Genomic DNA, 24,184 nt, shown 5'->3' with positions numbered 1-24,184 from the left:
ACAATTTCCTGCCATGTGAGTTGCCAACCAATATTTACAGCTCAGAGAAACAGGCTTGCGTACGGACTATAGTGCCTTGTATTGCGCTCTTGTCCTGTAAGTAGTAATAAGCTTTAGGTTACGCAGATCGATAAACCGGCTTGAAGGCGCTCGATTTCAGCATACGTTTTAAAGCCCCTTACGAGTTTCGATTTTGCTTGACACCCTGTTTTGTCTTTGCTGACGCTGTACTGAAATTGAAAAATCTCACGTCTGTCTATCGGCTACGTCGAACGTCTCTATCTATAAGAATATTACTGGCTAGATGTGATTTGTACCGGGCAACCGTTGCTTGTGCCTTTTTATTTAGCTTTAAGCTTTGTGACTTAAACTTGGCCCTGACATCAAAAAATTAGACGTATTTGGTGCTCCTAATTGTTGTTCCTTTATGTCCTGTTGTGTCACACTGAACTCAGCTATTTCTACGTTTTTTACTAATTTCATTTGTTTCATTTTGTAACAGTACCCTTTTTGAGTAGTATCGGGCTCGATTTGTTTTCGTAATCTTTCGATCCTGTTGACATTGATTTTGTAATATTAGTATTTGTATTGATTTCGATTCTACGATCTCGTACCCATATAACTAAGGGGAAAAATAAAAACAAACATTGAAAAAATTAAAACAAGATCAATGTTGGCATGTTCTCTTGCTTCTATTAATCTGCAAACCGTTTCATAGGTACATAATTAAAAAAAGACATTTTTATTTAAGTTATCAGATTTCTCGATATATAACTTGAAAAACGCATTCAACAGCTGCCAGTGCCGTAAGTAACACGGGATCAAAATCTATGACCACAGCGGCAGTTACCCCTTGCTGGCTCTATTTCGATAGTTTGCGATTGTTATTTTTAAAATGTACACGACATATGGCCTTATCAGTTATAGATCCACTTTTTTTTAGGTGTTACTGGAGTGGCTGGCAAGCACAACTTTCTTTTCTTATGGGCAACTTAAATGTGCTTTTGAATATAAAGCATATTGTGAAGCCGAAATCTGTACATGCTCACTATCCTATCGTATCTTATTTGTTCAGACTTGTTATGGCTGTTTTTCAATGTGGTGCTAGAAAAATGCCATAAAAAGCTGTCTTCGAAAGCAGCTAGAAACCTGCTTCGTATCTCGATCTATCATATTCAGTTCCAATTAGTCACACGGACATTGAGAGAATCTGGTAACGTTTTTCCTTGAACTTGACGAGAACGGGCAACAAAAAACAACCCATTAGACAGAAATGCCAGTGGTGAAAACCGCAACTTGCTATTATAACGTTTAATAACGTCGAGTGCCCCCGAGGGTAGCGCCGTTACCCTGCTAGGGTCCTGGCAAAGGAATCTGCTCACTAGATAGAACGCATATAAATCAAAGACAAAATCTAGCAAAATTAGAAGACACAATGTGCCAACAAGCAACGGCGAAAGGGGCATAGAAGAAAAATTGAAGTGACGCTTCGCATCGTTCAAAGTGCCCCCCTTCGTTAAGAACTAAGTTAGGGACACGTCGTACGAGCATCGTTTATGGCCAGCGCAGTGATTCGTTAAACAACAAGTCGACACGTATGACTTCACATTTGCCCTGTCTCATCGGGCAGGTTAGGCGATAACAATCAACGACGACCGCTGCTACAACAGCTAACTGCTCTCAAATACGCACAAATACAGATTTAACTAAAGCTAGCTTGCCTTTAGACCCTAGATGCGCTCACTGAGATTTTAAGCCCTAAGACATAGAATTCATTTTTGTAGCAATCGACACGTAGGAACAGGAAACTATACGCGCATGGGGTTTTGCCTCGCAGCGACAAAGGACAGGTTACAGAAATGTGCCCCAGTCGAGACAGCGAATGTCGCGTATTTTCTCATTCCTGGCAGCTATAATTTGGAAAATACGATCTGCCATTCAGTATTCCTACAAGGTTGTCATGAGCATTGGAGGACCTACTAATTAGTCACTGCCTGGAAGCTTCAAATGGCTACGCCAACGCTATGTTTTTATTGTAGTTTAAATTAGGAAGACCATAAAAGGTGTTCGTTACACGCCAGCAGTGATTAATAAAGGCGGTACGGGTCTAACGGAGTTCCGTCATTAGCGTGACGTATTTTTTTAATTATAGGGCCACATGAGGATTGTAAAACTGATTGTTCTTCAGAAGCAGGTACTATTATTGTACAACGACGGCTACTGGCTGATTAGTAAACGAGTATCTGAAAACCCAATCGGAGAGCGAATTAGAAATTCGACTTCACAGAAGCCACGAGCTAAAGTCTTAACAATAAGGCGCGTTACCCGTCGAGAAGATCCTAATAATATAATTACACATGCGTTGAAAAATACTTGTGAAAGCTTTGCCATATTGGGCGCTGGGCCGTTGTTTGACACTCGTTTGTGTCTATGGATGTTAGTGTTTCTGTAAAGAATGGAAAACATTGACCATTGAACTGCCATTAAATGTTTCGCATTTGAGAAAGAACACAGCTACTTACATACAGAATGTATTAGATCCGAGATAGGCGCTGTTTACGGGGATACTCCGCCGTCATGGGCCACAATGAACTTCCGATAATAAATTTAAAGGTAATTGCATTAGCTTGGTTGGCGATGATCGTGTGCAATTACTACCGATCACACAGAACAAGTTTACTTGATAGTGCTGGACGACTCTCAAGCTAGGCTTAGAGAAACAGTAGAAACTGTGGGCATCATGTCTTCATATAATGATTAAAAGGTTAGACATAAAAAAGTTAACTGCGCGTTGGATGCTGCTTCTGCGCACAAACTGGCTCGTGGGTTGACCCTCTATCCGCCTGAATGACCAGATCTGGTGTCCAACGACATTTCCTGCATGTTAAGCTCGAAGTTTTGTTTGGAGGACAAAGATTTGTTATCAATGCGTATTTTGCAAACCAAGATGCCTGCCACTGTTTGGGCGAATTAACAGAATGAGAGCCTTTCTTGACAACGCGTATTGACTTACGTGGAGGAAATTAAGACGCGATATGACAACGATAACTTATTTCGGTGTTGGGCCGACAGCCTTTTGGAACCGCCTATGTGATTTAACCTAAGATTCCTTGCAAGACATTTTGGGAAGGCTGGAAAGACGTATTTGTAAAGCCTGCTTTATTTTCTCAGTTTCTTTGCTGTATATTCCCTAGTCCCTAGCACTTATTCCCTAGTCGGAAGATTGCGGTGCCGGTTGTTAACATAATGCGAAATAAGTAGGAAAATGTGGTTTTTCTTTAGAAGGGGAAATATCTGTTTGACACATTTGAAATATCGAAACGAAAATACCAGTATTAATCACAGTCTGAATGCCACTATCGGGGCAAATTGGCCCCGTATTGTCAGTTAAATACGGAGTTGAGGGTCGGTACTTAGAGAGTTATTTTACTCCAGTCGATGCGTTGTTACGAACCTCTATTCGATTAACACGAAAACACTAGGGCCGATCGTTTGTTGATATTTGCAGTTGTTCCTTGTGATACTGTTTCAACCACTCAGTATTTAAAGAGTTTCGTCCTCTTATTTAGCACATAGTAACGGTTATACTTTAATGGATGACAAGCAATGTATAGTAAAATAAGGTTTGAATTTTTAGATATAAAAATACGAGCGCTTTTTAAGCTATGTTTCAATAAAGCGTTGTACATTTGATTTATGAACTCGGAAATTCTAGAGCCAAACTAGTGAGTACAGAATAGGGCAAAACACTATGCCTTTATTTGTCTCCTTAGAGTTTACTTCAGAAAAAGAGTGCTCTTGTCCTGCGAAGCCCACCCTCAAAAAGTATAAACATTATGGGAGCTGCGTTTAAAGTAGCTGACAAAAACGATCTATATATAGATATATATAGGATTTTGCGTACCTCTAGTTAGTTACCTGTGTTCGGGATACCTGACACTAAACACCATATTGCTTATCAACCTTTAACTGCTATAGATATGTCAAACTTGAGTCTGATTAGAGTAATCGGAAATCCTGACTTAGAATTAATCATGACATTAGCAGATCGTTCGCTGACTCGCCATATGTTTTTTTAGGCCGCTCGAGCATTTTCATTACTGGATGCCGTATTTATATCGGATAAATACGCGGATTCCGAAGGAAGTCAAAGAACCCCAGGTTATGACGTTCTACATTATGAAAAAACGGAGGACCATATATATGCAAACAATTTTAACCTCTTTCCCATACGAAACACGGACTACTATGCAAAGAACTACTTTCAACCCTGAAAAGTTTATATGAGCCCTATTCGCTTTAAAATATACATTTTGTATATACTAAATAAACACTGTACACAGCACAGACTACATCTCAATTACTACATTATAAACAATTGTTATTAGGGTACTCCATTGAGATTAACTGCGTTCCCATAAGTATCACTAGATCTTTAGAAGTACATTGTAATTGTACGTAACATTACCAATGATAAAACTACAAACCCACAATTTGTGTTCAACAAATTCTTGACGGGTAGAAGCCTAGGGCCACTGTTTGATTTTCCAGGCCTAAGACCATATTAATACTAATAAATATTTAAAAAGAGAAACCTAATTAAATGGCCAAGCGGCCATATACCCTATGCAGTTTCCTGCGGCTTTTGGCATGTAAGCCTTCTGTCAGATGACCACAATATTGTACTGAAAACGATCGATTTTATCGCTAAATACGCCCAACGTTCGCTGACTAATGGTAGGGCGAGACGACAACAGTTCATTGTAATATGTGGGCTAATAAATTTATCCTCAGACAATGCGTTTAAACGCCTTGAGCTATCAGTGACCTTAGCTCTTTCGACCAGATCTCCGCTACCGCATAGACCAGTTAAGATACAGTTGCCTGGCCAGCTTTTGACTGTTTTAGCCGCTTCTAGAAGATCTATCAAAATCACTGTCGAAAGACATACTTGATACACATTCGTTAATTTGGGACTGTTTTAGTAACGTGTTTATTCACTTCAAATTTTTTAAACATTTAAGTGACGTCGCGAACTCGTCACAGCGGACCTTTTGACCCTGCCCATTAACAAAATCAGTCGCCTTAATGTAAGGAACAGGTGCGCGCCTGAAGCGTCCGAAGCCAGCCAAACTGTCCCTAATATGTGTAAATATTGAGCTGTTTTATACAAGTGATCTTATTTTGTAGCCATAAATGGACCTTCTTGTGAAGTTGGCATTACGTTAAACTATATGGCAATAAAATTGACTGAGTACCACTGCCGTACCCTTTACGTATGACATCACTTTTTCACTGTTCAACCCCATATGTCCTTAATTATATAAGGCAAACGTCTTATTGTCGTGCCGTAAATAAATGGTCTGAGGCAATACCTTACGGTAACTATAACGCTGTAAAAATATGTGCAGCACTCTGTAGAAATAACATATTTCGATTCCTACAATTACATATCAGTAAGATAAATGCACTTATAATAGTAGACTTAGAGTATCGAAATAAGAAAAAGCGGTGTGTAGTCTGTAGTCGATGAGCTTGTCCCGGCAGTACTTCGATTTGAACATGAATTACATTATTTTGTTTACAAATATGTAAACATTTAAGCAGGGAGAAGAAGCGGGAAATTCATTTATAATTTTAATACACATTGTAAGACAGTATTATTCTTGCTTCAAGGTGACACATACTTACCAAAGGGTGAACCTACAAAGTGCTCAATTATCTGACATCAAATCTATGGAAATCAACTAATACTTTATTTAACATTTTCAAAATATTCAATTTATTCTAACCTTAACATTCCCTAAACGTACGAGATTTAACCTCGTCAATATCCTAAACTAGTTAGTATTTGCTTAGCGCGGATTTATAAGAATAGATAGAAGGATTTTTCAGACAGATCGAAATATTTTCCCCAGTCACGAAAAGGCCACAGCTGTGTGTATATTGAGTTTGTAGGGACTAAGGACCAATACAACGGATGAAAACATGCATAGCTAAATCACATACAAACATATGTACTCGGAAAGGCATAAACCTTCTTCAAAATTAGTCGAACCGACGTGCAAAACAACCATTCAGCATTACCATACTTCTAAATGTAGGACTGAACAGCACGGTTCGAACTCCGGTTCCGATTCTTTGTCGAGTAATTTTTTCATCCTGGAAAATTGTCCTGGTCCCAAATGCAACTTAGTTACACCGCGATTTCCGAACGTTCTTTAAATAATTGTTTTATTATATGATAATTTTAGTGACCTCACCTACGCTGGAAGCCGCTTAAGGCATTACCTTAAAATTCTGTCGACGGGTGCGGGCCATAGCATATACATAGAAGGTCCTTAATAGCAAAAATTGGTGACGCATTCATTTCGGAGTGGGGAGTGCTACTAAGTGCGTCCTATACTAACCGAAACACACAGTACGAGTTATACACGTGGACAGTTCTCGGATTTGTGTAATTACAATATCTCTAACCATATAACGCAACGTAATAAAGTTATCCAAGTTAGACTTTTCGTATTATTCGTCTAAATCTTCGCTTAATATGGATTAAGCTAAAATAAAGACCAAAATATTTAACTTTTATGTGACATTAATATACCAAATTTCACAGGAGCACATACTTTCAACTAAGATAATGTGACCGAGTGTGCCTAAATGTCAATTCTAACCTAGTCCTGAATAGATCGCTCATTTGCGGCAGTGGTTACAATCCATCCTGTGCTGGTCGAGAGCCATACTTTGCTGTTTTTTGTCTAACTATCGAGTAATAAATAAAATAAAAAGAGCGAGCAAATAAACTTGTCAGATCTTGTTTGTCTTCGTAAAGGTTATTCCAATAGAAGTGAGAAGCACTTGTGCCACAGTTCGTGAAACGTGTTTATAGAATTTTAACACAAATAGAAGCTCGTAGATCAGGAATTGGACTTTTAGTTTCACCTTCTGTATTGCTGTTTTTACTGGTTTGATTCGATATTCCAAAAATAACTCCATGTTACGTCGGATAATTACGGACAACTTCACAAGTTCACAGGATGTAACGTTGCGAAAGCTTTTTAATGTTGTGTCTGTGTGAAGCTCTAGAATCCGAGCTCTCATAAGGTTCAACCATGTTCGTAACGAGAGAAACTAACTACGGCAGAACACGAACTAGCCAAGGCTGAAGACCGTCCGCAGCACGCGTTTCACTTTCCGCTGGCTTTTGTACACACACAGATGATTAAACGGGACAAAGGTTCAACAGTAAGCATCAGACTGTCTCTTCAAGTGGAAGACAACGCTTGGCATATTTTCTAAGCCCAATTTAAGTAAATACATTCGATGGCCAACAAGGTATCATCCTAACCGCAGTTCTTCTTTGCCTCGCGTTTCACACTAGATACGTTGCACGTATTAGCATATGCTAGATACGCTCATACGCGCAGAGACCTCTACAGAACTTTCGCCAGTCTTCTAAATTTTCTAGTAGCCCATTTTGCGGGGTACGAACCCTATAGGGTTGAAGAAAGAAGACGACTCGATCAGATCAATAGGAAAGCGTTAGTGAGATGCAAGCCCGCACCTCATTTATTAGCTACGGTTGAAAAAAAAAGCGTGCTAAAATACCTGAGGCCCTCGATTTGTAATTTGTCGCTTGCGTCATGTCGCTAGCATGGCAAGGATGCAGTGAATCTATATACGATGATCTGTCTTCCTCTTCTGCATTTTCATTTAGTTTCTTATTAAGCTTCCGTTATGCCTCATTTGATTAAACGTAACTTATCCAGATGCAAAGTAATCTAAGGTCAACAAATAACCGGATACCCGTAATAGCATTGCACTGTAGTGTACGTTTTTTTCTAATTACTGTTACCGCTGTTCCGCATTTCAGGAGAGAGAGGGTTGTTCCTGATTAGACTGAAAGTCTATTGAACAGGTATAATCTCGTAGGAAATTTCAAATCGACAGACGTCATAGCACCGCGCCCCGTATCTCAGTATTCTTTTTCATTGCATTACGGATTAGCTGAGCTTTACTTGCTTGTTTGCCAGCGTGTCTAGATCGAGCTTTGCCACATCTATCTCTGAATATAGTAGTGACGGCGCTCTTTCTCGAGGATTTACGACTAACGTTCGACTCAGTAGAGGTGCGTCTCTGTTGCAAGTATTCATCCGAAAGCCATCACCGCATTTGAATGGCGAGGAGCATTTCGCTTATGGGTCGTCGGATGAGGTCTTTCCAACGATTAGTTAGGTTTTTATGCGCATTCGTGTTGATCTCCGATGAATACCTAATGAATCGGCCAATTTCAGGACCAGTGAATTAGGCCTTTGTGGTTTTGTCACACCAGAGCTCTGATTTTAAATAGCTAGTTGTGCATTTAAGTTGGACAGCGTGAAGTTAATCATTCCTAAAATTCAGTTTAATATTGACTCTCCGAGTTCGATTAAAATGACATGTGTGCATGATCTCGCCAGTGTGAAGTAAGACACTTCATGGCTTTAGAATTTTTTGCACGGTCCGTTGAAAATTCGGTAAAGTCCTAATGCCGCTTTTTCGTAGGTTGAACTTTTTTGATCTTGGCTCAGTTATAGCTACAGTCTTTACTTCATATGTAATTTGTAGTTTTTTCTCTGATCGGGTTCCAGAAAAGGGCTCACATAGGTCTGAAAAATTTTGCGGTCAAATTGCATTACTTGAGATGGCGTCAGAACTTTCTACACTTGAATTTTACATTACCTCCCTCACATGTTCTTCATGAATAGGAAGAGCTCTTGCTGTAGTATTACTTTGTTACCTTTTTTAGCCACGAGCTTATACGTCCATTTAGCATATAACGTTAAGGGCGAGCATGCGTCATTGCGACGAGTGTTCGTATTCGGGGGCTAGTTGTCTCGAACAATGCCTGACGGCAAACTGCGATGTAAAATTTGAAACTTTTCATGAAACGTTTTATAGAACTTAATGTATCGATTGCTAACTATTACAAATCAATGAAATAAACACACAGTAGTAACAAGCTATCAAAATGCATCAAAATATCGGAATAAGCAGAAACAGTCCCTAATCGTCACTCTGAAACTCCCAATACCTAGTCATTAAAGCCGCTTGGTCCAAACATGATAATAATATTTGTGAAAAGTTGGCGAAACAGCCCTATATTTTTCCTGTCGCTCCAAAGCTATAGTAATGCATTATAATAGAATGGATGAAGTTCCTTTCCGCATAATTACTATCTATGAATAATCGGTGTACCATTTTTAGTCCATTAGTTTCAGTCTGACTATCCAGAAATTCTATTTTGGACACATAACATTGTTGCTGTGCAGGTGTACACATGTGGAACTATACAGCCAGAATATCACCAAGACCATACAGCACAATGTTACACAGTGAAAAAAATAGCAAAGGTACCACATGACTCTCTAGCAGAAACGAAATTACTCGAAGATCTTTCAGGAATTAACTAAGAATTTATTTCAGATGATTTAAATTTAAAATTTTCAACATTTTAAGAAAAAAAACCTGATCCGGATACATCGTATCGATATGTTCATGTGTAAATGTAATTCAACTTTCTATGACGGCTTTATTATTATTGTTGTTTTTTTTTCCTAGAGAATAATGCATTCGACTAACGCTACATTGAGCAATACCCAGTAATATCCGATAAACGTAGTCGATTCATCCCCCACAAGACCAAGTGGCCATTGTTGCACAGTAAAAAATAGCTAAGTACTTTCCTCATCCTTGTAAACGATATGCATGTATCTATCATACAACGAATGCATTGTACCCTACGCATAGGGTCACTGTTATATGATGTGACCTATCATTACACGCAACGTTATCTGAAAGAATAGAAAACCCTTGTTTAGCCTTGATTCAGTTTGTGAACGAACCGCTCAACCAAGACACGCTCCTAACTATTCTGTTTCATCGGTAGCAGAAAGCTGAACGGCTTCTATCAGTTGGAGCCAACAGTGGGATCTATAATGATCTGACGCGTCTCAGGATTGAAATGAGGTTGTGACGCCCAACTCAGCACATCGGCGTACATGTCCAAACGTTGAGTCATCTGTAATAAGAGAATATAATTCATTCATTCAATGGTAAATTTTATTTTCGGAAGATCAATCTTCGAATGACAATAGGACCAACGGTTTATCAGTGATAACACTGGTTTGTCCAGAAGCTGATTATGTACAAATGGAAAATTTTAGCAACTCTGCCACAGTGGCTATGCTTTATTTCTTGGACTATTGAAAACTTCCTGTACGACATACAAATTAACGCGGGCTACAAATGTTCGCCAAATGCATATGCTCACCAGTGAAGGAAAATATATTAGGCCAAATGAGTTAAACACTTGCTTACCCGAAATCCCCAGAGATCGCGTATTTGCCGATTGAGGTTCAGGTCAACTTCGGTAACGAGCACGCCTTCACGAGTACGGCTCAGGCCCTATTACGACCACAGTATGATAAAAAAAGAGTCAATACTAATCGTTGTTTACTAATGCTAATTTAACTGAGGCATAAATGCCTGCGTTAGAGAAATTCTATCACCATACTCATGTAGCTAGGGTCTTAGCTAAATGTTTGTTAATTATAATAAAAGGGCAGACTTGAATTTGTTTTTTTTTTTGTTTAAACATACCGGAGTGCGCGATCCGTCTGGCCCGGCGACGTAGCTTGATCCGTAGAAATAACCAAATGCTTTGTGGGCTGGCTTACCGTCACCCGAGGTAAATTCAGTTGGAAAAATCTCCTAAAATCATGAGCAAATAACATATGTATCTATGGTGGCTCTGGGTTTTTTTGAGTCCCGCCAAAGGGTCGTACTACACAAGCTGTCTGCACAAGGTACGTTATTTGATGTATAATTGCAAGTTATGATTATGCTAATCCAAAGCAGAGCTGTTCGTTCTAGCAAAATCGGAGCAAGGTTGAATAAGGTGTAGAATGAAGCGTGCAAGCAAAAGTTGTTCCAGTTATAGGAATCTGGAATGATGATAATTGTTTTTGCAGTTTACCGTTCCAACACGGTTAATAGCGGCGGTGAAGTAAGAATTAGCCACGGCAGCACAGCGGGCTTCAATTGGCCAGATAGCTTCGCTGAGGCCGTCGACGGTCGCGGAGGGGTTGAACACAATGTCTGCGCCGTGAAGAGCAAAAGCCAACCAGTTAAGAGGATGATGTCGGCCATAGCAGATGTTGATGGCAATTCTGCCAAACGCTGTCTGGAATACTGGGTGTCCAAGGCGGGATTCCATGTAATACGTGGACTGAAAAACAATGGAGTCTGTGAGAAGCAAATCAGCTCTCCAGTAGACGTTCTTCATGCTGGGCAGTACTTCGGGACGCACTATCTTATATATATATATATATGTATATAATATATATATATATATATATATACGCAATTCTGAACGCGATTAGACCTCGAGACCTTCAGCAGAGGAAGTCACGGCAATCATAGACCCTTCTGCTCTTTGGCGACGGTCTGCGGTGCCATTGATGCAGTACGGTGTAGCTAATATGATATAGGTGGTAATAGTTGTGCAAATTATGTTCCAAATAGACGACACGTGCTTCTATTTTCGCTGGAGTCTGATTTTCTTTGTATCGTATAAACTGTATTCTTGTATCTAAATTCTCTATTTCCTAATGGGACTTAATCGGCCTATAGTCGTCGGCCTATAGTCGTAGATAACAAAAGATGTAAACAATTATTTAACTTTCATTTGCTAATGTATCATAGTCATTTAGCTTGCTAAATAACACCAGGTCAATATAATAATGTGACTTTGTTTAAAGTCCAGCTAGCCGAACAATAGTTGCGCCTTCGTGTTACCATATCATATAGTCTCTTATTGCTACTCTCATCTTGTGACCATTATCTGGCCATTGTCTGGGCTTATTATATTATATCAGTGGAACGCTCGACATGGATGGGTCCAAAAAGTCAAACGATACTACTAGCTACTGCGTACCTCGTTGAAATCCCCAATCCGAGGAATATGGTTCTTACGCGACTTCCCGAGTACCGCGCCCGAATTCGATATGACCACCGCAGTATTCCAGATCACATCTTGTTCGTCGCGCTCAAGAATCGGCGCAATGACAACCATGTTATGTCTGAAGCGATCACCATCGTTCAATACTTTGTTAGTCTAATAACGAACGAGTAGGACCGTTCAAATAGCGACCGCCACCAACTGGATCTCGTGTTCTACTATACTATCATTTTCTGTGCTATAACAGAGCCTGCGACGCAACATAATAATAAAGCTCAGTAACAATACGGCATTTCACGTACATCGAAGGTTTCAAGACGCTGTGCTGATAATATTTACTGAATCATTTAGGATCATCTTCGGGGTTAAATAAATCGTCCTTACGTCAGATATAGTCTCGTTTTTTTTTCTTTACTACTCAACAATAGTCTATTTTTGAGCCTACGTTAACTTTGTGTAAGGTGGTCACATAGATCGATTCTTCTGAATCGTATTTCCACATAGAGCAGTGCGACATATACCTTTGTGCTAGGGTCTGGCATCGCTTGACGGTAGGGCCATCTTCAGCACTTTCAGCAAATTCACACCATGGTAATTTTTCACGAGTACAAAATGCAAATGGCATCGCTGAAATGACAATTAGGTCTTATTATTTAATAAGTTTTTTTTGGAAGTGTTGTTAATTATTTAGATTGACATTTCGGGGTCGTTTGGATTCGGGTCGAAGCTTGAGTATCCTATTATATATCTATATATAATACACTGTACTGTACACACGACAGAACAAAAGAAGGAGAATAAGAATGATATTGTAACTAACTATTTAAATAGACGAAGAAACATTTGCAACTTGAAGTCCCTTTGTGCTTACAAAGTCACTGACACATATGCATTTGCCTCTTCCCTTATTTCTACTGTTAACGTGAGCGCTCTATACATTGGCGTTTCTGTGAAGCCTAAGCTCTCGCGATGGATACAGAAATCAGGCAAATATATCTCGCGTCTATAATTCGAGCGCTCTTAGGCTAAGGCAGTGCAACGTTGGCTCAGGTCGTTATACATAGGCATTTCTTCAGTGATGGTATTTTAGTTCTTACAGCAGGCTGGTCTCTTCTGAAGGTTTATTAGATTTATAAAGCTCACATTCTAGAGGTTCATATACAGAGAATGAATGCTGGAACAGAGGGACCAATGTGCGCCTTCACTTTACAGTTTAGCGTCGTTTCCTAATAGCTCTCAAAGGCTATGCGTTGTACTTTTGCGGATCTCTGTACTGACGGTACGTTCAATGATCTTCAGTAGATACTGAGAACTGCGTAAATAGGTATGTTCCGCAATTCTTAAAAAGGTCGTCGTCTCACGACAAAGTTTGCTGTCGACGTATCTATCAATCTTTAAGTTAATGAACCTCAAAAAAACACATTTTTGGCGAGAATATAGCAAACAATTAGCTTTATCGGCTTTCCGGTATCTTTGTTAGCAAATCAATCATGTATAGCCCGACTCGACATTATAATGAGGTCGCGTTGGTACCATGAATGAAATACGTACGGAATGCCTCCTGATAGCAGATAACATTGGTTCCGCAAAGCGCGGCAGCAGCCGTGAAGATCTCGATACGATCCAAAATTGCGTTCCGCTGCGCAGACAATGGCTGGTCCGTCGGCACCTGAATTTTGTTTTGTATGACAGCTATACGTACGCGACGAGGTGCGCGACTAAAAACATAAAAATATTTATGTTTAATGAAATGTTTACGATAGTGAAATTTCGTTATCAATAAACCTGATACGCTAAATACGAATAGAAACATCTGCTGTTTGTCGCTTATATACTTCTCTAAACGCTCTAGAGAGGGCGCCACCTTTACTCTGCTACAGGGGAGGATAGGGATGGGACGGTCAGAAGTCAGAGTAAAGACGCAGTTGATCATTTAGGGTCTATCTACATAGCTATTTTATATTTATTATTATTTAACCATTTATCCTTACAGAAGGAACGTTCAATTTTTCTTTGTAAAACAATACAGCGTACTCCAATTGTATCCTGCACTAGTGGATGCTTTATGTAGTAGTGATAAAGTTGTTTGCCTAGTCCCACTAGGTGTTATCAATATTTACCAATACTCGTATATAAGTCTCGACGAGCCAATACGTTGAGGACTATTAGTTGAATATCGTAAGCTGTTAGTATCAACAAAAATATTCTTGAGATTTAACGGAGTATAGCATAGGAATACAGTGGGTATTTTCTTAAACGATGACCATTAAATCAATCCGTCCCTACGTTCTGTTAACCATAGCAGTAACATAAACGATGAACATTTCAATAATACTGTAACTATGACGGTAAAAATTTCGCACCTATCCTCATTGGCGGCGTGCATGGAATAAGCAGCGATCTCGAAATCATTTTGTTCTGCCAGACTCTTTGCAGACTCTGGAATGGTCAGTTCTCTAAAAACCAGATTGACTAGTTATTACAATGAAACGCTACGTAGAAGTTACGCCACGCGGCGGGTTTAAGGTTCTATAGTTGTTTATACAAAAATCTGCTTATCACCTTCAATATGACTAAAATATGTGAAATACAACCGGCTACGATTAGTAGCGCATTAACAAGCCAATTGAAAAAATAGCTAGATCCAACTAGCCAGATTTAAATTTAATTGACCAATCAATGTAATTCAATCGGCAAATAGGTTAAAACAAACGAATAAAATCTTACCCAGGTTTTTTTCCATAAAGAATCCTTTCGACTTCGTGAAGCTTATCTTCGGGAAGGTGATCACGAAGGATCGATTCCAAGCTCATCATTTGGGGACGTTCCGACATCGCCTTTAATTGGGGACAGGACAGCGTAAAATGTTGACAGGATAACCAACCCAATGGGTGCTAATACCCTGTAAATTATGGGGCCAAAATCTGTGATATCGTGTTAGGGCTTTGAGTGACCAGTACGCTTGTGAATACACTCTAACAACGAAATCAAGAACAAATCTAGAAAACGGAAATCGTAATTACCTTCGTTGTTACTGTAACTAAACTATGAACAAGGTACTGTATTCTCTAAAGATTAGCAGGCACTCAGACAACTGCTTAGAACTGCTGCTGCGTAGAAGTCCTGCAGGCAGGACTCCTCAAAAGCCTACAGAACAACATGGTTCTTCTTTCAGTTTGGCGCTGTAAGTAATATTTTTCCAATCTGAGTTCAGGCATTTCTGTTTCGTACTTGTTACTTGTATGACTACACCCAGTGTCCGAGGAGCTTGAACGCGGCTCCACGTCGCCTTCGAACGAAAGAACACTAATGTCGACGGGCTCATTGTAAATCCGAGTGTTTAGCGCAACTAAATTATTAAAACGAATCCGTCATATAATGATATCATATAATAAGCATGTTCCTAGCTATCGATATGGGCATGGAGGCTCGTAAGCGCGTAGAAATAGTTTGTTCCAGAAGGATTTTCAGTGTAACAAATTTGGCAAAAGATCTGCGGTGCAAATTGTTCGAGTATAGTTCTCATTGAGTTAAGGGAACGACAACTATACGTGATCTCGTTATTAGTTAGACAAAGTAAACACCGTGTATGTTTAAACCGGTTAAAAAATTAATATGACGCTGCAATGATATTGTCAGTAGCTTCGGTATCGAGGATAAAATGTCGGTCGGCATACCAAAAGTATGAACTGCGCGACCTTATCTTCAATATTGGTATGACGCGAAACCCTCAATAGATAAAAGAACAAGTTTTTTTGTTCTTACAACAAATATCATGTTTCTGTCCGGGCGTGTACCTAAACATGCGCCTGCCCTTGGCCCAGTGTACTGGAGCATGCGCGGATCAGTATGAAGCTGGGGGCTCGCGATCTGTCGGGTACAAGTTAAGCCCTCCTGCCCTTAGGCAACTTCCCTCGGTAATAAGCTTGCTTCGTTAATACTTCAGTGAACGCTCAATTTCCTGCTGAAGTATGGCGCCTGTGACTCTTAGCGCATTCTGGAATTTCTACACAATTTTCTAATAAAAATATTTTGCTGTTACGTAATAGAGACGTACCTAGTTAACTGCATCGTTATACGTTTTTGACTTAGGACAGGTCTGGTAATTCGTATGTTAAGATCTTTTTTAAGTACGCTCATGAAATTGTCATCACGAGCATGTTTTACTCTCATAGTGGGTGTATTTTGGACAATGGCTTGCTATATGCTTCGTTCAGTTCTACATGGACTACCCTAGCTGAATACTGTTTGCAAGCTTCTGTACGGAGCTCTGTCAATTAGAAACAGATAAACGTTCGTCAATACGAATTTTTCTGGAGTTTTTCTTCTTTTTTTTTTTTTGATTTCATGTAGACGAGTACAAATGGTATAACAATGGGCCAGAAATATACCGTAGAACGCACTGATGAATGCTGCAGTATTGAGGTCTACATCGTGAAACCGATGAACCGTCCCGTCTTTTGCAAATTTTGGCAATTTTCGATCATTGTTTCATGCTCTTAATACTGACATTTGTTTTAGCACGATAGCTCGTTGTTTGTTTACGGTCGCGCGTATTTAGTTGTGCATTGAAGTGCATGTTTATTCTAGGTTACCTATAGCGGAGTGAATAGAACGCTTTACTGACCCGGTGACTACAGGCGTAAAGGAATCGACTCTTTTTTTAATTAAATGATATCAGTATTTTAAAAGTGCCATATACAGCCGTTAAGGTAGCCTATTCAACTATATGATAAGTTGGTCTGCTAAGATCAGAAGCAGTTGTCTTTGATATATTCACTAGTTGGCCATGCCGTCCAATTACTCACGAGTTTAGAAATCTATTAGAATAGCAGTCGAATAGGTTGCAGGGTAACGAAACCACTTTGAACTCAGTTAGAATAGATGTTTCGACTCCTACGTCTGCTACGACCATTAAGCATAGCTTCTGACGGCCGGTTCCTAGCAGGGAACGAATTGTGTCGGTGCCACTCTAGATCACTTCACATGTGCCGAAGCGTGACATCGCGTCATAGAAAAGCGTCACCATTGTCTCATAAAAACAGCATAATTAATTCCATACTTTTATTTACTTGTCGTTCTATATCAGGTTTCGCCAACCTTTTCAACCCGATCGGCAAAGCTCTCGATTGAACTCGAGAAGTGGTAGTAATTCTAATAAATGAAAATCTGTAGCATCAATTTGTGGGTTGTACAAGCGACACCGCAGTGTTTCCTAGAATCTATAACCGTGAGCTATGGATGATGGTAAAAACTGCCGCGGACCTTACCGCTTACCACACTAGGCTAATTGAAAATTACTAAACAAAGGAAAGGGAGGCAGCAAGCTTACAACAAAATTAAGACGAAGACAACTAAACTCTATGTGATGCTGGCGATGCTTTTCTCGCGTTAGGTTCTTTAGTCGACAGGAAATTGGTATTCCTTCTCCGTTGATGATCACATTTGTTATTCCAGCATCGCTAGACCCCAAACGCCCCGCAAGAATTTAGCGGCTCCATTCCCGTCGCACATTGCAGGTGTTGACCGTGACAACGTTGGGTTTGTTGGTGTCATGATAGCTCGATACAACATTAGCGATCACTCTCTATTTTGTAACGCCGTTCATTGAACCTTAGCGTTTCCAACCTTCTTCCAAGTGCTAACTGAAATTGCTTACTTTAGCACCTTCACTTCCCAGGAATATACAATCTCATATACGAAGAACCACCGGTTAACATTGTCATAATATATAATGATCGCATTAGGATTGACTCGTTACATATAACAGTACCCGTATCCCTTAACTTGTTTACACTTTAGTCATATTGAGATGTCAAATCATCGTGGTCGTCAAGATCCGATAGGACGTTACATGTAAAAGAAACCGACATCGCTCGCGTCCTTCGCCAGTTAAACAGCCCGATAAAAATGTATTCGACCATTTTTACCCTGACTTGAAGCACCTACGTTCTACAATTGAAATACAGACTTTTGTAGCGTACCGAGGTAACCCGCTGCGGATCAAAGTGCGTGGTAAGGCTGCATGGTACAAACAGTGGATGTTGCAAGCCGATGATTTCTCGCTCTGTTACACTTGGCCACATGGTCGGTCACCCAACATATCGGCAAGCAATTGCATAACTATGCAGCTATAACCGGACGATTCAAGAGCTATCTAACTTATCATAACTTCATGAGGGTTTTGTATAAAAAAATAAGGATCATTTAGCACATCGCCATGTTAATAAAAGACAATATGCTACCTTCTATCACTCACATCCAGTTGACCAACTAATTCGTGTTAACTTATTAAATAATATCACAGTTGTATTCATGATAACAGTAAAAAAAAGTGAGAATTACGTTATTGGCAAGAAAGACGCAAGCATTTTTAACTGCTGCTGATGCTGTCCTTCCAGACCAAAGTCCTCCGAAACAATATCATATCCCATGCAGCTATATAGGATATTACTATCGAATCTAGTCAGACAATATTTACTTAGGTTTTTTTTCAGACTCTAACATACATTCCGAAATGCACTTGATACAAAGCAGGATCTTATACTCAGAGACATCCTCCGACAAACGAAAAAAGCTTTCCAGAACGTGCTATCACAGTATTCGAAGGATAACTTTATGCCTCATGTACATTCAATGGAATAGGTGAAGTAAAATGAAAGCTTTGAAGGATTCCAGTTACTTAATGTAAATTTTTATGTTATTAAAGAAACTGTCTATGCAAACGTCCGTAAAGGAGCATTAATTCTAAGCACTGCAGTCATCACGATACATTGTTTCGGCATTCAAGAGGTTATAACTACGATTCACCAGCTAATTAACTGATGTTGCTAACCTGCTTCGTACTGTGTTGGGTGGACGTAACGCTGCACTGAAACACGTTACACGAGAGACGCACCGGCGTCGAATGATGCCTTTTCCAGAAATCTGCAAAGTGGCACGTTCTTTGACTGGTGTGGGGCTGTTTAATCTATCGTTTTACTGTCGACTTGCCCGCTTTATCTCTCCTCCGTGTGCGTATGCTTTGATGTGGATGTGTGACCGCTACGACTCTCCCATTGTCGAACAGACGGGATGGCGCTACGCGGAGCGTCCGTATTACCGTCGGCCAAAAGCACGCAAGTGCCAGAGCTACGACGACGCTCCACCGAGCGACATTCAGTACTGCTCCTGACAATAGATGCTTGACAGGCATAGGTTTCACAAGTTTCAGAAGTCAAAGAAAATTAAAACATGCGAAGGTAGATCTTTCACTAGAAGTGTCCATGACTGACGATAAACAAAACATATTCTATTGTTTTTGCCACTGCTCGATGTTTAATGATGCTGTTGACTAATGTTGCAGAGATTTTCAATTTCAAGACAAGCGATCATTAGAATAAAACTACTATCATTTTTTTTGTATAGATAATATTTTTAAAAGTTATAAGCGCTCATATCTGCATTGCGTTTGTCGCTATAGTCTAATTACATGGAGCATAGGCCAGCGAACCTTGGCCGTATCTATACGGCTTTAGCAATGTAAAGGCGGCAAACTGCCAACACATAACAAACTGACCCAGCGATCATTTGCATCTGTGTCGTTTTTTCAGATAACCGTCTTGAACGCGTCCGCCAAAATGGCGAGCCACTTACCAATTGCTAACCGCCTGCGCCCCAGGGGATCAAGGGTCAGGGTTAGTGTATTGATCCGAACTTTTTTCTTCTGCGTTCAGACGACACAGCACAACGCGGGAGGGGTTCGGTGCAGCGTAAATTCTCATAGCGTTCCTACAAATGTTGAAACTAAGAGCAGATCTAAAACTTGCTTCAAATAGTTCGCATATCCTAGAGAAGGATGCCGTTTAAAAGCTTGATAAAGATGAAACAAATTGCTTGCCTATAATTTTTCTGAGTATTTACCATAATTCTTTTCGACCCATCTCCATTCATCGAATGCTATCGAAAAGCTACACGTTGCTTTACATGTACACCACGAACGTGGTAAGAAAAAGAGAAACTTCTATATTATTATCACGTTAGAAACAACCACCATGTGTTATGTTCTCTAATAATTATGTTATATACACAGATGATTAGCTACGCTTGATATTTCCTAGTTAGACAGTTAACCTCGCTCGCGTGCTTGTAACATCTTTGTTGATTTTTATTTGTCACTATGAGGATCACTTGAAAAAATTGATCTAGCTAGTCAATAGCTTAATATTCGCTAAAACAAAAAACTGAGACAGAACTGCGTAAAAAGAGCTTCCCCGCCAAAGATCTTATACTATGTTGAGAACTTAGGTTACAGTTCTGCCCCTTTCGTTGTCAATGAAAGTTTCTAATTTAACCAACCGTTCTCTAGTCTACCATTCTGAAATGAAGTCTGCTTTGCGTATTATTAAGCGAACTTTAATTCTACGGGTTTTACGTATTTGTTTTAAAAGTGATCACTGATGTCTTTTAGACCCGAAATTATTGCAGACTCCCCAACCACTTGTGAGTGGTTTTTGCACAAGTTACTTTCCAATATTTCTATTTCGCTGCATCATTCGATGCAGAGCTATGAATAACTGACCGCTGATATTTCGAATCTCTTCTCTTATAACAAGGCCCTAATTTACAACAATATCTATAGTACATATCATGCCATAGGCCGCTGCTTAGTCAAAATCAACTAGACTTTCAAACGATAGTGACAGAATAAATTGGCGGCAGTTAGACCTCTAACATACGATACACGGAACGCTATTTCTAGTTCACGGACATGATTAGGTTTGAACCCGGTAGAACTGAATATATTCCCTCTAAACTCTATTACGCCTTTTCTCGAACTGAAACCGAAAAGGTGTTATTTGGCCAATAAGACTTACCCCGCGCGAATTTAATTTATTGTTGTGAAAACCAGCCTCGAATACGAGCGTGTCACTTATAGATCAAATACTAGCATTCAATGTTTGGACGTCGCTGCATTGTATGCTCGGACCAGTATCAATATAGTTTATTATAGAGATGTGCAAGCAATGTAGCAAACACCACGGTCTTTAAGTTACTTAGACCTGTCTTATAAGATTTATTCACCACACAAATAGGAAGATTCTTTTTGTAGTCTGTGAATCCGATCGTCCGCGTTTCGTAGTTAGTGCACCAAATCGTTTATTTTCGAGGTAATTCTTTCCACAAAAGTATCTTTGTTCATTCTCTTTCCAGCCTCCCTTTGCTCCCGTGACTCTGTATCCTACGAAACGCGACCCCTGTTTTACGTCGCCGTGTCCTCTCCTAATTGCTTCGAGAGTCGCGCAGAACGCCAGCGTCTTTGGCATCATCTTCGAGCCCTGCTTTACAGGATGAGCAGTACGCTCATGGATCCTTTCGTATTTTTCTCAGGTGTGTCTGAAAATGCTCATGGGAAGCCCGGTAAGAGAATCGGTGGGGTTCTTTCTATCTATCTATCTATCTATCTACTGCTTAATGTTTGCTATTATATAACGCAGAGCCGCTTTAGAGTTGCTTGTAGAAATGGCACACCACGTCGCTATAGTGGCGCCCCAAATTTCGTTGGGATTAGACCAGCGAAACTTGTTGTCTTTTGTTTTACCGCCATTAGATTGTATCCGCTACTGGCATGAATGCCCTTAACTTGATGACGGTTCTGTGTATTACTCTGAATGCAACAATTATCTGGGCTTTCCTGAGCAACTCGCTCGTTTGCCTCTCTGAAGCGATTATCGATGCTCGGACTGGTGCGTGGCAAAGCCATATTAATACTGGTTCAGATTAGCGATTGATGTTAGTGACCTACCGAGTCGCTGATGTTAAGCATCAGCTCATTCACTGTGCCACTGCAATCTTGACGTATGAGGTTTCATGCATGGTTTAATCCTGTTACGTCCGAAGGTATCCAGCTGTCTGATGTGATCGTAGCTCCCTTCGATTTTATTTTCATTTGTGAGTTATGAGCGAGGCCATTTGACCTTCAGTTGGCATTAATGTCGGATCGATCCCTTCCGTCTATCTCACCCAACGCCTCCCTTGCTGAGCGTATACGCACGGTAACTGCTACATTGTCAATATACACTACGTGCTAGAAAATACAAATGACGTATTCGCAAAGGTCCTGCTAAAAGTTTTTTCACTGAATAAATGGCTTGCCTAAAGTCGAGTAATTTCGATTACCGTGCACCGAAGTAACAAAATTCGTACGAGCGGTAATCGTCAGGGCGTCCTGATTAATGATTGCTTGCGATGATAGCGCAATCAACATAAACAGACTTTATACATTAAAGAAAACCTCTGTGCAACGTTGAGCGATGTGCTGTCTCGCGTGGCTAAAAATGTATCACCCATAGTGTAAACTTACACGGACTAAAAAGCTTCCTGGTGTGGTAGTTTCTTATCAACGAAAACATTATTGCAGGACTCTGATCCTAACATTCAGCTCCAACGGATGACGTCCTCGTCTACGTAAATTTAAGGTCGATTCTAGGTGTATATGCGGGCGAAGGGGCCGAATCGGAGACTGCTTGTTTTCAACCGGAAGTTTGACCATCCGAGACCATCTCGCCCTCGATATTAAGAAAATGCGTAATCACGGGTGGCTTTTTAAAATATTGCAACGACAAGAATCAAAACAAATTTTAAAATTGTAAAACTCAAAGAAGGTATACGTACAGTCAGTCAATAGCAGATCTTTCCTACAACTAAAATATTAATATATATTTATTGTCGTCTTATATTATTATTAGACGTTATCTGAACGCATGTTACGGCTCTCAGGTAACAAAATCACGGAACGTTTTGGCAAAGTGCTCAATATTGCTACAAACCCATTTGAACATTGGAAAAACCAAAACATATAATCATTATAATATTTCTACACCGAAAATGCTATCAGTAAATTTACTAGTTAGACTATATCTATATAGATTATACGGGTCGGTGGGTTACGTAACGCAACTTGTTGCCGATCATCAATTGCAAGTAACCCAGGCTGAGATACGAGTTTCGTCTGTATACACAGATATTGCAGAGTCAAAATTTACCAGCTATTTTTCTTTACCTTGCCCCGTTCTCTAGTCATTCAGATGTGCCAATGTTGATAAACTCGATTAGTGATAGATTTAGTACAAAACTGAGTTCTTGATGGGTCGGCCATACATCTCTTGTTAAGTGAGCGTAGATAGAATCATTTCAAATAGCCAAATACCAATTTTCTCATGTTCGATAAATGCTTGAAGATTCAAAGCCAGTGTCGCGATTACTTGCGGTTTGGACGTTTAGTAAAAATCAAACAAGTATACACCATCGCCTGAAAACGATGCGTTTGTATATTTTGAAGAGGAGGTCTATATCCTGGGTTTCATTTAGATAAGATCTTATCGAAATCATATGCCGGATCGATTTGGCCACCTTTTCAATCCGTTTCAAGGAGTCTACAAAGGTTTCAAGACATAATGAAGCAAACTTTGACTCGCGTTTAGCCGAGAATGAATCTGTGGCTCAAAAAAAAAAGCGAAATCGTCGCTATTTAGCTCGGTAAATAATCTCAAAAAAATATGTATTATAATAATGGATAGTAAGTAAACAATACATCTAAAGATACAGAATTTTCAACGCGGCGAAAAGTAGTTATAGAACGCAGAGAAGCACGACTTGCAAGCATCTACGTATTCCTTAGGTAACAGTCAATAATACTACTCGTATACATATATATATATAACAACAATAAAGCAGTCGTACATGTTTAACAAATTTACCAACTCAAATATCTTTAGCATGTCCAGCCCCGTTCCGAGTTACCGTATGCTAGGCCGAGAAACGGGTTTTATAATACTCACGTTTTATAATCACGAAATACACTACTGTGTTTTCTTGCAAACAATTTTTTTAAAGTATTTTTTGTGTTATTCAGTCAACAGTAGATCTTATAAGAACAACATATTCATCTGGCTGCTTATTTACACATAAAGCCAGAGACAGAAATTTATAATGCTGGCATTATAAGAGAGTTGCATTTGAGGTAAGACCTCGATCTCTGCATACTCAGCTTGCTGGCGCAAAGCTGGTATTCAGGTTTTAAGGAATAGTGACCTGTGTTTTATTTGTATTTATTATATATTTTATTTGCTTCGACACCTTTGTCTACCTAAATAGGCGATAAGAATTTTCAGGCACCCGCAACCTGAGTCCTTTTTAAAGTAT

At 39.7% G+C, this 24,184-nt stretch overlaps 1 protein-coding gene and 1 long non-coding RNA gene across 5 annotated transcripts; one reads left to right on the top strand and one right to left on the bottom strand.

The window, feature by feature from the left end:
• Window positions 1-9,435: 9,435 nt before the first annotated feature.
• Window positions 9,436-18,978, bottom strand: pyd3 (beta-ureidopropionase pyd3). 3 transcript variants are annotated; one of them, XM_022852087.2, is made up of 10 exons: window positions 18,837-18,978; window positions 14,729-14,925; window positions 14,365-14,457; window positions 13,553-13,719; window positions 12,523-12,628; window positions 11,978-12,122; window positions 11,018-11,269; window positions 10,642-10,752; window positions 10,360-10,446; window positions 9,436-10,060 (listed from the first exon to the last, which is right to left on the bottom strand). In XM_022852087.2, exons 2-10 carry the CDS (start codon window positions 14,833-14,835, stop codon window positions 9,950-9,952), a joined length of 1,179 nt encoding a protein of 392 aa, XP_022707822.1. In that variant the 5' UTR covers window positions 14,836-14,925; window positions 18,837-18,978; the 3' UTR covers window positions 9,436-9,949. The 3 variants fall into 3 exon arrangements, with proteins under 3 accessions (XP_022707822.1, XP_022707823.1, XP_022707821.1); XM_022852088.2 differs by having other exon boundaries at window positions 14,729-14,838; XM_022852086.2 differs by having other exon boundaries at window positions 14,729-14,903; window positions 18,837-18,977.
• LOC111271353 (uncharacterized) lies at window positions 14,932-22,745 on the top strand. Of its 2 annotated transcripts, none has more exons than XR_002686814.2 (4): window positions 14,932-15,185; window positions 19,594-19,677; window positions 21,194-21,370; window positions 22,401-22,745. It is a non-coding gene; the product is annotated as an uncharacterized LOC111271353 (long non-coding RNA). The 2 variants fall into 2 exon arrangements; XR_015315297.1 differs by having other exon boundaries at window positions 19,594-19,984.
• The last annotated feature ends 1,439 nt before the right edge of the window (window positions 22,746-24,184 follow it).

This window comes from Varroa jacobsoni, unplaced genomic scaffold (assembly GCF_002532875.2).
Source record: "Varroa jacobsoni isolate VJ856 unplaced genomic scaffold, vjacob_1.0 contig00552, whole genome shotgun sequence".
NCBI lineage: Eukaryota > Metazoa > Arthropoda > Arachnida > Mesostigmata > Varroidae > Varroa > Varroa jacobsoni.
Note: the sequence above shows the minus strand (reverse complement) of the source record. Positions and strands in the feature narration are given on the sequence as shown.

Coding starts and splice junctions, on each gene's coding strand:
- pyd3 (XM_022852087.2), bottom strand. CDS start 14,835: ATGTCGGAACGTCCCCAAATGATGAGCTTGGAATCGATCCTTCGTGAT. Junction 14,458..14,728: donor CTTTATGGAAAAAAACCTGG/GTAAGATTTTAT, acceptor TCTGGTTTTTAG/AGAACTGACCATTCCAGAGT. Junction 13,720..14,364: donor CACGCCGCCAATGAGGATAG/GTGCGAAATTTT, acceptor TTATGTTTTTAG/TCGCGCACCTCGTCGCGTAC.